The 18616-nt window shown below is 37.7% G+C and overlaps 1 protein-coding gene across 2 annotated transcripts in view; it reads left to right on the top strand.

Annotated features, from left to right (window-relative positions):
* The window catches only part of usta (uronyl 2-sulfotransferase a), a 53281-nt gene that overhangs the window by 25135 nt on the left and 9530 nt on the right, over nt 1-18616 (top strand). For both annotated transcript variants that reach the window (XM_086167175.1, XM_086167174.1), the window contains 4 exons: nt 5734-5777; nt 12103-12258; nt 17279-17358; nt 17439-17592. In XM_086167175.1, the coding sequence (XP_086023301.1) occupies nt 5734-5777; nt 12103-12258; nt 17279-17358; nt 17439-17592 (434 nt within the window). The remainder of the gene's footprint in view (nt 1-5733; nt 5778-12102; nt 12259-17278; nt 17359-17438; nt 17593-18616) is intronic.

The following is an 18616-nucleotide window of genomic DNA, read 5'->3' as shown; positions in this document are numbered from 1 at the left end:
ATGTCAAGGGAGCAGTCACCATGCTGAAAGAAGTACTTTTTTCACCCTAAAACTGTTTAATTGAGAATTTGCTCAGCATGATGTCCAAGGTAGGTCTATAAGCAGGAGATGCTCCGCTACTCCCAATGCTCTCACTCGACTTGACTTTATCATCTTTGCTTGGCTTCATTCAGTCTCATGACTTGACTGCCTCTTCACATCTGGAGACATCAAGTGACTCAGCTGGGGTTCGTCTTCATCACATGACTTTTTCAAGTGTGAAATTTACAGAGGATGGTTTGAGAGTGACGGCACAAAGTGTGTTTTTCCTCTTGTTGTTTTTTCTGAAGCTATTTGTTGCTACTTTTTGCTCTTGAAAAAATGCTGTTTGAATAAAATGGGCTCACTCTCGTCCATTCTCAATTCAGTGGTGTCTGACCAAAATTTTAATCAACAAAGTTTTATTCACAGAAGTCCATTACAACAATATCTGGCTGCAAATGGATGAGCAAATACCAGCCAATGTTAGATAGCTGAGCAATACTGGTGTAGATTAGATATCGACATATTTTATATCTCATCATTTGATATATTTGATATATTTGATATATATGACATAACTGATCTGGTCATTCTAAATTGACCAAAATGACAGGGTGTCTAATTTTGACCTAGACTGCTAATTCTGTTGTTTTTTTTTAGGTTTTGTTGTGAACCAACTAACATCCACAGTCCTCCAAACTTCTGATGTTTACATCCACACGCCATAAACATTTGTGTGATTTTTTTTGTTGTTGTTTGTCTGGCATGGTATTTTAAAGTCATCCCAATGTTTTTCTTTAAACTGAAATGTATTTTTTTTTTAGTTATTCCTCTTTATCTTGTTGTTATTATTACCCATCCATTGTCTGCCACTTATCCTGCACTCAGGGTCGGGGTACACCCTGGACCAGTTGCCAGTCGATTGCAGGACCACATATAGAGACACACACCCTTCCTCTATCTCATTCACACATCTAGGCAATTATTCTAATTTTTTCCAAGTAACCTTCTGCATGTTTTTGGACTGTGGGAAGTTGTAGTAATAGTAGGTAACGTAGATAACTGAATTCTTAGAGTATCAGTTTGCTTCTAGTTTCAAACGAATGGTGGCCAGTCAGTACGGTGTCACCATTTCTTTGCTGGATGGTTGGAAATCATTAATGTTATTTTTGCTTTACATCTGCCGTACGGACGTTTGAATGCAGTATACACATTGGCAGCCACTGCCGTCCGCAAGTGAGACAGTGGGATCATTTCAACTCAGTGTCTCCCAGCTGAACATCTGCATGCCTAAAGTTGCAGTCTTGCTACTCCCTTTCCACGACCAAAATTTTAGGGGAGCTGCAACTCCATAAATTAGTGTCCCTTCCAGGTTTTGGTCTCTGCCACCTGCAATAACAAAGCAGTTGCACCGCTTTTGCTTGTGTTTTTTTTTTAATATATTTATAACCCAAAACGTATAACTTGATGGCGGGGTAATGTGCGGGACGTAGAGGGTGGAGACCATGACCCTTAGCTTAACTCCCTTCTGTAATTAGGGGAATGGATCAGGCTATGGGTCTTAATAGAGGGTCACTCCCATGACCCAAATCAAAGGGTTGGATGGCCGCACACACGAGTACATTTTGAAGACGTACACACAAACACATATACAAAGTATGTATCTAGCCCGTGCAATGTGGCTTAGGTTTGTTTGCATATGATGCCCTTTATGGCACAAATGTTTCATAAAGATTATAACCATAGGATCTTATTTATCCGGGTGTGTTTTAAAACACCGGAACGCCTTGAGTCATACTTTTTCAGTGGCGGTGCAGAGAGTCATTTCATGTATTTATTCATTTTGAAGCGATGCTCTTGCGTTTATATTCCCATATCCCACTCTGTAGAATATAGCACACTTGAATTTCAACTTCGAAGCTGTTGGAGGATGTGGCTCAGGATGAGAAAGTTTAGTCTTTGCCAACCAAGCAACCTGTAATCTGGTGTCACATACCTAGAACATTCCAGGGCAACAGTTCTGTAACCTTCCATCTTTGCTTTGAGCCACGTCTCACAGAACAGCCAAGGCCCCTGAACTTCAACTCTTTGCCTTTCCTCTTGGCGTTACTCTCCACTTCCATTCCTGTGTGGTTTTTCACTCCCACCTCAGCCTATTCTGGGATGTGTTCTTTCCTAAGGCATACTTAGCCAAGTTGCCAATCTCACAATGCAAATGAAATAGTCCATGCTCTAAATACATGTTTTTGTTTCTCAAACTTACTGTTGCACTCTTAAAGCAGGTCAAATACAGGCTTCTTGAATCCTTTTGTCAACGGGTTATAGTGATGAGGTTTGCAAAGGAATCCCTTTTTTTTATTGAAGTCTTACATTCTGCCAAGACTAAACATGCACTCAAAAATGTCTTCTCTAACATCTGTCAGGATGAATTTTAACTTTCATTTTCAGTGTTATTTTTCTGTCAGTATTCTAGACTTACCAAGTCTGTTCAATCTCCTAATTTCTGTCAATCTTACTAAAAGTTAAATTGTTGGGTTTTTTTTTCTCTGTCAATGAAAATCCAAAATCAGCCAAAAAAAACCATGTCAAAGTATGTATTCAATTTTTGTCTTTTATTCTTAACTTTGCACAGGTGAATCAGACAAGCTCCTTCATTCAATATTGTAGTGTAAAGATTTCATTTCTAACATATTTTAAAATAAACCAAAAAAGTCAAAAAGGTGCAGGTAAAAATTTGTTTTTGCAGGGCAGCAACAGATCTTGGTGCCTTTGTTTCTCAATCTTGTGTTGATACAGGGTGAAATCCAGAGTTTGTTTCTTCTACTTGATAGAAGTTTAAGTGTGGTGCACATGCATGTGCATATGTGTGTGGTCCCAAAACTGTGGATAAAAATGTGCTTGAGTTCTGTGTTCTTACGCCAGATCTCCACAAATAATAGCGTGTTGTATGGATGATCGATGCAGAAATAGAGGTCAGTGGTAGAAACAATGTCCATTCTTAGTTTAATCATAGTTTAAGCTTTGCATTGGACTGATTTCTATGTTTGTTTATAATAATCATGTGTATGATGTCAAACAAAATCATTTAAAAATCAGTTACTGTTAAAAAAAAATATATATATATAAATTAACGTGGTATTTATGTAGTAATGTGTATGTAAGTCACAGCTGTAGTCATTTGTGTGTATTTCGGAATTATTATGGACAAGAAAGCTAGGAAAATTGTAAGCACTACTGATTTCATGTTTATGTAAATAGATATTTATAAGAAGAAAATGTTAAGCAGCTGCTCTTTGCCAGCGGCAGTTCCATAGATCTTGTGACACAGTAATCCAATTAACTATTCAGCTACACACCATGCACATTTGACTTTCCTCCTGAGTCACAGACTTGTACATGAACAAACCAAAATATTAATTATTTTTGTATTTGACTTTTTGTCTCTTTTTTTAATCTATCCACTATTTTCAGATGTATGAACAGCTGGGGGTGTTGACAAGAAACAGATATGAAACTCAGCAGTTTAGACTCAAATCCTCATCCTCCTTCTGTCTAAGAATTTCCCCATCTTGACCTCTCTGCTGCTTCTATTAGCAAACACATGCAGATGATAAATGGAGGGAAATGTCAACTTAAAGTCTTAGAATAGCTGAACTGTCTGCACCTGGGATTGAAAATTTTTTCGTTTATCCTCGTTGATGTCAGGGGAGAGCTCTGGAACCCGATTTTCATTTATTTTCTTTTAATTATATATATTTTTCTCAGTATTTTTTTGAAAGAAGTTAATGTGGTACTTTGTTACTGTAAGTGTTTATTGACATTTATAACCTCATAGACACTGTGCTGGACAATTTGGAAAATAATAAGTGGCAGGATTTTCAGAGGCATTTTATTTAAAATGTAAATAAAGATAGTATCTTGGATACTCATATTTGTGATAGAAATGCAGATTTTCTTTGAATGTCCCGCTGATATTTTGGTGGTAAATTATTTTTTAATAAAGGCCCCTTTTCCCTTCATCATTTTTAAAATTACCCAGTAAAATCTAAAAATGACTAGAAAATATGTTAGTAAAGTAAATTATTTAGTAAATTAGTCAAGACTTAAAGCAGTGGATATGAAAATGTACTGTGCTTTAACCCCCAGTAAAAGAATAAGAATCAGAATAAGTCTCAAGATGATAAATTTTCCCCGTTTCTGCATTTTAAAAAATCCATGGCATTCTGCAGTTAAACACACTTGATGTTTATGCAGGGGACAGGCATGCTGAAAACATTTGCAGGACATCAAATGGAGATCGCTGGCATGGAAAGCCAAAGGGGGTAAACTGTTTGTTATTGTTGTTGTTTTTCTTGTTGTTTGTTTGGTCTGTTTTAAAACATTTTCCGAGCCAAGGAATCTCAGCACATCCTTACACTCCCTCCTGTCTTCTAGAAGGGGGATCTGATGACACTGATAACTTCAGTTTACCATGACTCTCTGGCTACATTTTCTTCCCTTTGTGGGTGGTGGAGATGTCATCTTTTATGAGTCTTGTGCCCTGGAAAAAAAAATTCCCCCAATTCAATATACTAATGAGAAGCACACATGGGAGGTAGGGAGGGGTTTATACCCGAGGTTAACTGGCTGTGATGGATGACAGAGGAATGAACAGCATTGTCTGCCTCTCTGCATCATCGCCCCGCTTTGACCTCAAATGCCTACGAGAAGAACTGCAAGCATGTGCCTCCCTCAGAATTCCTCAAGAAAAGTATCAGAAGTGCAAGAAAGAAACAAAATTTCCTTTCTTGACAAGTTTAAGCCAGATACTGAAATATGCACATTTGTGTGTTTTGTGTGTGACAGAGCATACCGTGTGAGATTAAATCTCAGTTAAAGAGTAATCACAGGTTACGCATCCCTTTTTAAACAAACAGTTCAAAGACAGTCCACACCTCCAGGACAATTACATTTAGAAGTGATTGCCAAGTAGGAAACTTAGATTTAAATCACTTTGTGAGTTCATGCATCAGTTACAGCTGTTTTCTTATGGTGCTGACAACAATCTGTTTGTTATGTAATGCTTCCTATCTTTACAGCTTTATCTCTCCCTTGTTCACAAACTTGTTTCTCGCTCTTTGTTGGCCCACCTGAATCTTGTTAATGGGAAGTGTCTGTGTGTCTGGATGGGTATTGTTTATTTTCAAAAAGAAAAGACCACTGTCTAAGGCCATGGTCTGGATTTGCAGTGGTTTCTTTGGATGACCATACGGGAGGATTAATAAAAGTAGGCTAAGGTGTAAAAAAAAAAAAAAAAATGGAAAAATTCGGAAAAAAATTAAATACAATAAAATAATAGGGCTCAATAAAAAAACTGCAAGAAATATCCGAAACCCATGCAAAGTTTAAAATGATAAAAAAAATACCTGAGAGCTACAATAATTATTTTTATTAAGTTTGTGTGCTTGTGTGTGTGTGTGCATGATTGCATGCATGTACATGTTTTCTTATTTCAGCCAGAACAGAGGGAGTCTCAATTCTTTTGCACCTTTTTCAAGGTGTTAGGGCATGAACACTCATGTCATTTGTAATATCTTTACAGTGATACATTTGTGATACATACAGTTTGTGTCCCCATTCATATCTACATTTTTTTTTAAAATAGTTCTTTTAGATTGTTTCAGATGATAAAGAGACCAGTTGATAAGATGAAACTTTTTTTTTTCTTTTCAGGTGATTCAACATATCTTGATGACCACGGACCTCCTGCTCCAAGAGTGAGTCTTACAAGTATATTCTCTTTTTTTCTTTACACTTGCTTTCTTTCTCTCCTGCGATCCTACGTTTCCAAAGCAAAGAACTCAAGTCAGTAAGTGTAGGATATGTGTGAAGGAGCTGTGTGCAAACTCATTCCAAATACCAACAAGACCAGGCTTCACTGCTACAGTAATGCTCTGAAGTCAAACACACGCACACACACACACTAACGCACACACACACACACATACACACACAACACAGAAATGCTGACAGTGGGGCCTTGTACTCATCCAGCTGCATGACTATCTTTCCTCTGTGCTTCCTCTTGCTCGCCCTGCCAATATCGTTCTTCTCCTTCTGCCTGTTTTTTATTATCTCTTTCCTTAACCAGTTACACCCTTATTTTCACCTAGTTTCTCATCTCCTCCTTTACAATATCTTTGTTTGATCTGTTAAAAATGATATGTCACCCAGCAGTGAAGTTAAATGGCTAATCTGGTTACAGGTTGGATTAAGCAGTTGCTCCGATTAATTTAGTTCACATATGACCTTTATCTGTGAGACAGTCACGGCTTTATTTCTTCTGTGGGAACTCAGTTCCAGATATTTGTACATACCAACAACAGCCACAATGCTTGTTTCATACTGATAACAGTGAAATGTCATTTATATGAAACACACTATGCAGAACTGGAACATTGTAGTGAGGCAGCTGGAATTTAGTTAATGCATTTGTATTCTATGACTATACTTTCATGAAGCATAGCTTTATCTCCCATGTTGGTTCTCAGAGCCAGTTTACTTCATGCAGGTTTGATGCAAAGTTTTTAATATGAAAAAGCTTGATGAACGTTGGGATTGGGAATTGAGTCCCGTAAATCACAAATAGTTTCCGATATTTGTCACTGAAGAGACTTGAAGGCCCAGCAGTTTGATTGTGGCATGAGGCAACTGTATTTTTAATAATGACGTCATCATATAAACACAGAAGTGTTAGAAGTGAAAAATCTGGTTGATATGAAAATCTAATGTACAACTTGAAAGCAGTGAAAAAAAAAAAAAAAAAAAAAAAAAAAAATCAAAGTTTACATTTTTGACATTCCACATGATAACATGTCATCTTGGTTTATTAACAGCACAGCAGAAATCCAATACAAGATTCAGTTCATCCTTTGTCAGTGTTCTGAATTCAATGGTTTGGTCCTAAAATTGGAATCTCATCCACAATCATAGGTCATGACATTGACAACAAATATGTGTTGGTGAAAGTAAAGAAGGGTTGTGAACCAGCCGACATATAAATGATTATTGTCTGAAAGCCGCAAGTAAAAGCATTGATAGATAGATAGATAGATAGATGGATGGATGGATGGATGGATGGATGGATGGATGGATGGATGGATGGATGGATAGATAGATAGATAGATAGATAGATAGATAGATAGATAGATAGATAGATAGATAGATAGATAGATAGATAGATAGATAGATAGATGGACAGACGGACGGAAAGACAGACAGACAGACAGACAGGCAGAAACAAAATTTTGAAGAAATTAATATAAATAATTCTATGTCACTGTTGAAGAAGGGTTGCTGTGTTTCCCTTATTTTCTAAATCCAATTAAACTGATTTATTGATTAGCCTTTGGTATTGGATTAGTAAAATGAAATCGCTATTTCTCATCCCATATCTCGTATGAGGCTTGTTGGGATTCAGTTGCCAGTCTTGTTGGAATTTTCAGTGGCAGAGAAAGCCCTGATGAAACTATCAAGCCCATGCATGCATCAAATGATCAATACAACAAAAAATCAAGAGGCATGTCTGACATGCCACATGTCTGCAATAACCTATGATCAAAATTAATATTCTAACAACCATTAAAATATTTACCTGCCATCATCTGTGTACGCACAACGCAATGTGATTATACAACAGCCACTTGACTTTGATTCCATATTTGTCATCATCCCAGACAGATTGAGCTGAAAGCTTGTCAGTGGCCAGAACCACATCACCCAAAGATCTCATGATCTTTTTATTGCTGTCTGCTTTTATAATAGCAGGGGAAATCAAAGAGACACTGCAACACATGAGTGCAGATGAATCCCAGTAAATATAGTGGAAGATTAGAAAAGGAGTTTATAGTTTGACATAAATGAGAGTGCATGGAAAAACCGCATGATTTTTAGCATAATGACTGTATGTTTAAGGAGGCATGAAAAGAATGTCCCATTCACATTTCATACAAGTGTACATTCTCTCTCTCGCACTTTTTTTTAGAACTATCACTCATAGGGCGCATTTCCAAATGATTTTTCCTTACTTCAGGTCAGTACCCACTGTAAATTTATTTTACAATTTATGCTACTATCAAAGTCTGATTGAGAGCGGTTCTGTATTTTACTAGACTGTTGAAATGAAAAAGATAAATAAATGAAAGAAAGTCTGACATTTAAGGCAGGTGTATATCACCTTTACATAAATATAAGCAATTCACGAACAAATATCTTTGAGGAAATGTATTAGTGAGAAGCAAGGACGATGATGTACGTGTATATTCTGTATCCAAAGTCCAAACAAAGGCATCTTCTCGCACCTTTTCTAATTCATCAACCAACATCAATAAAAGATCGAGAGATTACTGTGTTTTGATCATGTTTTGATCAAGCTGCTGTAGACAGAGGTGCAAAAGCCTTTGTTTTGGCACAGAGCAGTATTTTCCTACCTCCCTGTTTAGGTGTTTACAACTGAAAGCAAATTCCTTTTAATTTAGATAAGCTGACTAGAATGGGGACTGTGCTGGCACAGCTGCTTAAAGCTGTGACACTCTGCTCTTCTTGGACGTGAAGGAGATGAATAGATAGGTCACACAGCAGGACATAAGGTGTTTCATTCAGCAGCTCAATTACAGTAAACTCAGAACACTGAGTAAGAGCGCTTAAACTCAGAGCAAGATCAGGTTAGTGAGCTGATTTTTAGAGCAACGGATAAACGTGGCTGCTTTAGTCTATATACTATGTGCGACAGAGAATAACCATCTCTAATTTGCTGCATGATAGATGAAGACGGCAGCAAACTAAGTTCGAGTTTGTGTGGCCATGAGTGACAGCAAGGGTTTGTGTGTTTTTTGGACAAGTATCATATCCAAAATGAGTATCATGTGACCACTGTATGTTTTGGTTTTCTGAGAACAACATACTGCATCCTCAGACATTAAGACAGGCATATTTCATGCAAAATATTACCAGACTCGTAACATAATAAGTAGCCATCATATCCAGTATAAAATTATTCAACGGTTAGGCACAAATCACTGAGATTTATGCAAGGGAAATTTGAGCAAGTTAGGAGCCAATACAGTTCTTATCCCTTGTAGCAGACATTAACCTGCACTTCCAAAATCTCCAAGCCTCAAATTTTGTGCTTTTTTTTCTGACAAGTTTTCCAGGACTGCTTTTAATATGAATTCATACAAACCGTTTAACGAGAGTGGGCTGGGAGTGCTAAGAATAACAGAATAGAAAATGAGAGTGAGAGGAATCATGCAGGATCACTCATCTTCTTAAGCTCTGTTTCATATTAGCTAGTCTGAATGAGATCTGTAAATAGTCCAACAATAATGTGACTTTTGGGAGTAGGTGTGTCTCAGTCAGATACTGTGTTACATAACATACATGGGTTGTTTTTTTTTAGGCCCTTATTCTGACCACTGATAAAGCCACTGGAAACAGCAGTATGCAGCTACGACCTAGGACGCCCAGAAATGTTCAATGTTGCTTTTTTGGTTCAAATTTAGTGTTACACAGCACAACGCTGACACAGTCATTAGTCATCATATCAACTGGGAACATTGTCCTGTGAAATCCAAGCTTTACTCCATCTGTCTCATTATTGTTATCTGCTAAAAAGGCTGTAGTTACTTCGCAAGCAATAAGGAATGTTGGACTGCTGTCTAAAGAAACCCCCTCCTTCAGTGAAAATGTTTCTCAAAACACAACGAAGCATTAAGCTCTTTTCCAGATATTTTTGGACACCAACTGTTTTTCATCTCGAAAAATATTAATACTATCTTCTGTCTTACTGTAAAGTGTTAGTGATGAAGATATTCTAGCAAGTGACACAGGTTGTATCATGTCCGTCAAGGGAACTTGTGCAAGCTTGTACAACCACAGATATTACCTTTGAATTGTTTAGAAGGTTTTTACGGCACCTTCTCCTTGAACCTTTGGCAAGTGCATGCATATATCTAGTTTCCAAAACCATACAAAAATGGTTTAATTTCAATAAGTCCTGTTGTTTCTTTCTGGCATATATTCAGAGGAATCTCCACTGCTTTTCCTGTGCCTGGGTGGGACTATCGCTTTTGCAGGATTGACAAAAAACAGCCAATGTAGATGTGGCCGGGCAAAGCTTTTTGATGTGGAGTCATCTTTCTGTTGTACAAGAGCAGAGTGTAATGAGAGAAACTAAAACCGGGTAATAATTTAATGTCAGACTGTAGAGAGGATGAAGATAGCTTGGTTTAAGGTTTCATTACAGGTTCCATCTGACTGCCGAGCAGTCAAAACGTTTGTTGTATGTTTGGTTCGGTAACTAGTCAATTATCAAGCTGATAGAGTCAGACGGTGTTCTTAACTCTGTGTCAGACATTTAGCCCTCTCTCACTTGTTCTCTGTCTCTTGCATGCACACGCACGATGTCTGCCTCTCTCTCTCTCACGCACATACAAATATACACACAGGAAAACACAATTACCATTCCAGACTGGGAATGCCGACAAGAATTTATCACTGCTGCATTTTTCTCTGTGATTTACAAAAAGGTTTTATTTGAAGTCAAAAAGGCCATCGAGGGACTCATCTTCTTTGTTTTTTTGTTACTGTGTTTATATTGGCGATATCCTTTAAAGAAATAATCCTCCAGATGTCTTTTAATTCTCCAATTAACCCATATGTTCCTCGATTCCTGAGTCATGTTACTATTCTATTAACTGGTAAATTTATTGTTTTGATAGTGTTCCTACTTGAGCACTTGTCAAACCTCGCAGGTTCCTGGCGGTAATTTCCATATTAGTGCATTCTTGCTGCCTCGTGCTTAAACGAGTCTCATGTCAAAATACACATGTTGACCCTTATACTGAAGTCTGGCCTCAGAAGAAAAGAAAAGCCAATATTTAATGTTACAAGCCTGTTTTGCTCATATCGTCACTCGAATGAGTACGTCACTTTTGAACTCCTGGTTTAATTGGTGAGTCATGAGGTGTGAATGGTTAAATGCTGTATTGTGCTGTGTGCATGTGTGTGTTCATGCGTGTGTGTGTTTGAGTGTGAGTGTGATTGTGAGAGCGAGAGAAAGAGAGAGAGAGAGAAAGAGAGAGAGAGTGAGGAGAGAAAAATGAGACGTGCATACCTTTTGGCTGGTGGTTTTTTAAGGATGCTCAGAAATAATGACCCTAAAGTAAGTACTTATTTTCACCCCCAAAAATGCCCTTGAAAGACAGGCCTACAGCGGTCATTCCTGTGGTCAGAACATGAACAAAGGCCACACTAAAATGGCTCTTATGCTTCACCATATACAGAGTCTTTGCATGGTTTTCATAAGAGGAAGATAATATTTTGTGGGGTCAATTGAGTTCAGGCTCAGGTAAAGAAACTACAGGTTCAGGGAAAAGACACTTCAGCGGCAATATGTACCAATTTATACTTGTAAAGTACATTCCTATTGTGCTATAGTGTGTTGTTTTGGTTGTTTTTGTATGGTAAATAACCCTTGATAATTTCTTACCTAAACAACTGAGTTTTTGCAAGATCCCTTTATAAAAAGGGACCAGGAAATTGCCAATGAATCCCCTTAAAAGCAAGCAATTACACATATACTCGGGAGAATTTACCAGATATATACAAAGTAATTTTACAAATGGTATTTAAAATCAAAATGAACATGAGATACATGAATATTATTTTTTATGGATATTTTTTTTTAATTTTTAAAGGTTAATAATGAAATTTTGATCTTGAAAACACTAGTTTAAATCTCTGATTGTTTTGTAACTATGTGCTTTTTCATACTTTACATGGATACATTACATCATATTTATATTTAAAGAGAACAACTTCTAAATACTGCAATTTCTTCTGTGTCAGCTAATACAATACTGCAAATGAACAGACTATCACTGCTTTGTCCATGATACCTTCTTTATGTGTATTTTTTCCCACTCCTAACTATTTTGCTGCCCTTAAGGGAAAAATCTCCAGTTTCACCCAATCAGTTCCTAATCTGTGTGTGTGTGTGTGTGTGTGTGTGTGTGTGTGTGTGTGTGTGTGTGTTGATCACAGGTGCTCCCATTCCCCAGCCAGGTGGTTTACAACCGAGTGGGGAAGTGCGGCAGCCGGACAGTGGTCATCTTACTGAGGCTCTTGGCTGAGAAACACCAGTTCAACTTGGTCTCTTCTGACATCCACAATAAAACACGGCTCACCAAACATGAACAGGTATGTTAACACAGGAAACGGCAACAAGAAACCAGAAAATGCATCCACTTGAATGGTGTAGTTGACATGCAGTGCATTTGTAGAATTGAGTTACTCTGCTCCATTTTGTGTCTCTGTGGTTTCTTCATCCCACTTTAAAAACCGCAAGTTAATTAATTTGATTTTCTCTTCATAAAATACTCAGCTTTAGGCATCAGAGTCCAAAACATTTAACGTCAGTCTAAAGGGCCAAAGAGTAGCTGACTTTTTAAATCATAAAGAAACAAACACTGAAAGTAACACTTGCTGCGAGTGAAGAAAAGCATCATTCAGTTGCATTGTGGACTTCCCTATGTGGTCACAGTGAATGTGGGCGCAGCAGAAGCTCATTCAATGTTTGTCTTTCATTTAGTGTGAGAAGAAGGGTGAAGGAGGGGGAATAGTATTATTTCCTGGAATATCTTGAGGACATGAGTCTTGGATTTGCACAGGAAAAACTGCTTTCGTTTAAATAAATGCAGTCTTTTAAGAAACCTTGCCCAGTGTGCCAGCGGGAATGCCAAGGCTAATGCACATAAGACATATCAACCCTATTAAATACACAAAACCTCCATTCTTTTCTTTTTTCCTCTAGCCTCAAAAATGCATAATTTACATGAAATAAACAAAACATAATATAAATAATGTGATTTTCCATCTACACCAAGTAACACATGAGCTGAGTGCTGTGTGCTTTCATCCCAACAATGCATGGTTTTGTTCTTCCAGACTGGCATTTTACTGCATATACACTGTATTGTAGGAAGGATATCACTAATGCATAACCATGTGTTATAAAATAGAACATATTCTTGGTTGCATGACAGCATAGTCATAGATTATACTGTTCTGTTATCATATTTATTACTTTATGTGTAAAACTTGCAATGAAACAAGTTAATGTTGCTTTAAAGAACATTTCATTTTAAATGTTGTGAAGTTGAAGAAATTGCACCTACAAACCGAGGATACTGGAGTATTTGTGCACTCTGTGCTTCCTGATGTAATCCCACCCAGCTCCAGAGATTCTGCTCTATAACTGACACTGACTTTCCTTAATAGTGGCACATGAAAAAAAAAGTCATTTCCCACAGTAAATCAGTTATACCTTAGCTCTGAATGAAGCAGTATTTGGAATCCCCAGAACCAAGGTCAAACATCCTCTTAAGGATTTCATCTCAGCTTGTAGATTTTGAAATTATCTCTAGCTCCAAAGGTTTTTGGTTGTTGTTTTTAATCAAAGGTTTATATGCAAATATACACAACTGACCTTGCTGTTTCAAAGTCGTGTTCGTTATTTTTGGATGCGCACCGATCAGCATGGCATGTTGGGACATTTGAATCATGAGGGTTCAAATGCGGGATCACATGCATAATTGTCCACAGCACCTCTCAACTTATCCTTCCATCTGTGGTCACAAGGAATCCTACAGACAACTAATTATGGGAGACGAACAGAACATGGGTAATCCTATTTCTGCAAATTCTGAACCACATTTAGTGACCACATGATAATTTGAACTTTTATTTTATCCCATAAAGACCTTGCCTGAATTTGTCATTTCAACATTACATATATGTAAAAGCTAAAACATTGTTTCGTTACTGCATTAATCACTTCTGTATTGAATTAAGGCCTTTTGTTCTCCAGGGGATTTTTATATTATGCTTTTATGCATGCCTGGAAGTGACATTTAATCTGAAGCACCGAAGGCAGCAGTTGGTCTACCATTTTTAATATATATTACCTTCAGGCTGCCAGGTGCAGCTACTTTAATTTGTTGCACTCTGGAAGAGAAGTTTGGGCTGAAAGGCTTTACTTATTGACACTAAATGATCAACCCTCCGCTGATTCAGTTTTTACGAGTGACATGGAAGCAGCAGCACTAAGATGGGAACACTTTTTTCATCTGTGGATTCTGGAATTATCTCCCTATCATTTATTTGGAAGTTGGTTATACCCCATAGGATTGTAGGTTATGTGGTACGTTTCCTGGTAAGATCATATTACAGCCAGCAAGCTTTTGAAAAGTCTGCCTTTGATATTTATGAGATTATATCTCATAATGTCCAAGTGTTCTTTAAGTAAATGTGATTTTCACTCTTGGAAAACATTTGTTAAGCTCTGCTTCTTAACTGTCGTTGCAGCAATAATCGAGCCTCACGGCCTTATTGACAGAAATCTTGACTGCATATCACATTTGAATAGTCTACCCATGTTAAATGTGAAAAAGTATTAATGATTTAATGTAAATGTTAAGCCAATATTGAAACTACTACTTGTTTGCTCATTCATCAACTCCTGAAAGTCTGACTGTAGCCATGGTGGCAGAACACCAATAGACTCATTAATTCTCTGGAAATAAAACATCTTTGTGAATGATCTCAAGCAATGCTCCTCAGAAAGTACATTCCTGTGTCTGTGCAGGAGAGGGGGGGGTCTGCTTCGGAGTTTATGTTTGCTCTTGTGTTTGTGGGTGATTCTGTCAAGTGTGTTTCAGTCTTTGTGTGTTTATTTGCGTGTGTGTGTGTGTGTGTTGACCTATGCAGATCCAGACTCGCTAAGTTTAGAGATGCTGGTCTCATCAGTTGTGGTTCTGGCTCAGGCGAGCTCTTTGGACCATTTTCCAGCTGGCTCCCCCACTAGTCCACTAATGGGTTTGCCCAGGGTTTATGCCATGTGCCTGGACTGCCAGCAGATTTGAAGCATATAGTGACCCATCTGTCCATTTTAGACCTGGGGGGACCGGGCAGAGTGGGAGAGAGTGGTTTTCCAGGACAAAAAAATGTTTCAAAACAGACTTCCTTATAAACCTCGAGGAACAGAAAGACAGTATATCTCTAACCATGTCTGCGTTTATGTGGGATCCCATTTCCTCCCTTTTCCCCAAAAAACAACCAGCAGACAGATTCTCTACAGCCATAAAACTGGTCTATCTTCATCAGTCAGCAATGGATACACAAACACAGAGAAGTGTCTGGCCCCAGTACAAGCAAAGACTGTAAACACATATTCCCAAGTAGCATCTCATACATGAAGAGGAAAGTTTGATGTGTTTCCATTGTTTCCAGAATTGGATTATATTGGGTGTCTAGATTCTCTCTTGTATAAACAGTTAACTCTGGAAATTTGGTTGCAAGTGAAAGCATCCTATAAACGTATATAATAAATATATCTTAACATCCAACACCCAACAGTGTTGGCAGTTGGGTTGTTGATGTGGATGAATTTAATTTCTACTGTTAAAGCTCTTGCTTTATTTTTTTTGGCCAAAATGGACCAATTATTTTTTTTACCCTTATTAAATACTTGAGATGAAGAGGCAAACTGATTCAGGGCAGCACATGTAGCTTTCTGCGGTGCTGTCTCTTCCTTCTTTTCCCTTGATGAGTCCTGTGAGGACGCCACAGGGGCTCAGCAGGGAGGGGGCCGGGCATTGCAGGTATGCCTGGAATCCCAGACTGTCCTCCATTTTCCCCCGGTCTCCCTGTAGCTCTCCCTGGTAAATGAGAACGGGTCTGGCCAGACAGATCTGTGGGCTCAGTCAGAAAACATACATTTACACACCTATACCCTCTAAATGTCCCAAATGTCCTCAGGGTCCACAAATTAACCCAAGGAGAAGGGTTTGGTACCAAGGGAGGGGATGTTGAGGTTTAGCTTTTTGCTACTTGATTCAGAATAATGGTCAAGGTGGAGAAATACACTTTTTCAGTGTGGTAATGAAAATTAGTATAACAGAGAGAATATCAAAAAAAGGTGAACATTAATGAGATTTTAGAATTTTTCCTTCTCAATGCTCGAGACTCACCGAAAGGGAAAAGTGGAAAGCCCAAGTGGAAATGTACTGAGTTTATTGACCCTTGGGAGTGTGGGAAGCCTGAATCTGACTGGGGCCTCAGATTAACAGCCTTGTGTATATAAACAAGTATACATATTGCTGTTGCTTTCCAAATACTCTTGGTGTGATGTAACCAGTGCGTGAATGCAGTCCATAGGGGAATGACATGCAAATTTTTCAGGTGATGAATGCCATTTTAATGAAAGTGCTTCTTAAAATAATTCTTCTAATACTAAAGGTGAATTGGATTGACACAGTAAGCTATATCAGAGAAACATGGTTGTAGTTTTGGGAAACGCTTAATGGTACTCTGCTAAATAGATTGCACCAAATTAGTTTTTAATTGCAATAATGATATAAAATGTGCTCTATCTCAAAATATTCCATTAATTGTAAATTCACTTGTTAATTACATTACCAACTACATCTGTCAAAAGTTCAAGATATTTGACATACTGTTTGTAAGTAAGAGTAATCAAAGTGTTCAATATAATGATAAAACAAGTTGAAAAATTTAGCAATTTTATAACTGAAGGGACCATTAAAGAGACCAGTCCTTAGGATTTTTACCATGTGCAATATAAGTGTTGTAGTTCAACTTCAGTCTGGTCAGGCAACCCTGATCCTCAGTCATGGCAGCAGTGAGAGACCAAGTTGAAGAACAAATAATTCTATCTATCATAGCATTTTACCCCTGCACAAAGAAACTTATGTATATTTTTACAAAATAAATCAAACAGTGCTTTAACATTTTGAAGTTGGGGAGAACATAGGTACTACAAATCAAAAGTAAAGGGGGGGTCCAAAGATGTTTAAACAAACAGCCTTGCACAATTTATTCCATGTCACGTGCTACAATCAAACAACCAAGCACTTATAATGACACATCCAGGTTTTATTGGACAGTTTTAGATGACGATGTGTGTTTATGTAATTTACAAGGCAGCCTTTGTAATGGAAGCTATGCTGTTGTTCTTTAAAGGCCTTTAAGGAGAATTTGCATATGGTTTTGGTTATCCTGGTTTTCCAGCATGATGCTATGCACAAGCATTTAACATCTCTTACAAAAGTTAAATGTACATGTTGCATGGCAGATCAGGTTATTACAATTCTCTCCTTTGGAATTGTCAAATTAACCATTGGTACATGTGTTTTTACAGGTGGATCTAATGAAGAACATCAGTAATATCCCTCAGCCATTCCTTTATACACGGCATGTTCACTTCCTAAACTTTACCAGGTACAGTAAAAACAATCACTTTGTATGACTTTGTAAGTCGCGTTTTTACAGGAGTTAAGCTAACAATCTGCCTTTGTCAGGTTTAGAATAGAACAGCCCGTCTATATCAACATAATCCGAGACCCCATCAACCGTTTCCTGTCCAACTACTTCTTTCGTCGTTTTGGTGACTGGAGAGGTGAGCAGAACCACCTCATACGTACTCCAGGGATGAAAGATGATGAGCGATATCTGGTAAGACATGTACCTTTAAAACAAAAGTTATTGTTTGTTTTTCTGTTTTCTTCATCATTGACAAGTTCCTGCTTTTGATGATAAATGGGCAAAAAATTTCTGAATATTAAGATGTGTGAATTATGCCTTTGGTGGTAAAATTAAAGTAATACATAAACACATACACGTAGATGTGATGCCTGTGTCACAAATTTCAACCACATGCTGTGCTGATCAGGGCCTCATTAGCTGCATGTTGTGACTTTGCATGTGCCTTGCAGATGGGAAAGGAGGTTAGATCTTGAGGAATTTAGCCGGCATCACCAGACCAAAATGCCAAGATAAATTGGTTTAGTCTTCTTTGGTTGTTTACAGATTCCGATTCCAATTTAAATTCAGGTTGACAATGGCTAATACAAAAACTGTTTCAGTGGATACAACTCAGTATGAAAGAGAACATGATGTTTGCAGCAGTTGGTATAATATAGTATATTTTTAAACAGTACATCCTTCAGCCAACAACTATTCAGTTTGTTAATATTGAACTCCAATGTTTAACACTGATAGAAGGGCTGAACAAATTTAATTGTCACCTCTTATCAAGTACTTCGTAAGAACAATAGATCATTTTATATTGATTTTTTTGGCTATGAAATGAATTGTTTCGATCCAGTTCTAACACCAGTTCATTTTAGCCTTAGCAAACGTAACGCACGTGTTTATTGTTTGAGATCTAATGAGTCTGCAGTATTAATCAGAGCAGAGCACTACGAAAAATCATGAAACCATTATGTGTTTTGGGTCCAAGACCGGTAGTTTCACTTGAGATATAAAATACAGTATTTCCTTGACCAAGGTCAACTGAAAAACTTGTGAAGCAATGTTACATCGAAGTGAGTGCCGAACCACTCCCTCAGGTTTTGTTAAAATAAGGTTGTGTAACCCTCTGGACAGACTAAAAAAATCAGACACAAAAAAAACAAAAAAATCAAAAAAACAACGTCATGGCCTTGGTGCAGGTAATTATGATTCTGGTATGCTCAAT

Source organism: Fistularia commersonii, chromosome 20, assembly GCF_037954325.1.
Source record: "Fistularia commersonii isolate RoL2024-O1a breed Wild chromosome 20, RoL_Fcom_v1.0, whole genome shotgun sequence".
In the NCBI taxonomy this organism is placed as follows: domain Eukaryota; kingdom Metazoa; phylum Chordata; class Actinopteri; order Syngnathiformes; family Fistulariidae; genus Fistularia; species Fistularia commersonii.
Note: the sequence above shows the minus strand (reverse complement) of the source record. Positions and strands in the feature narration are given on the sequence as shown.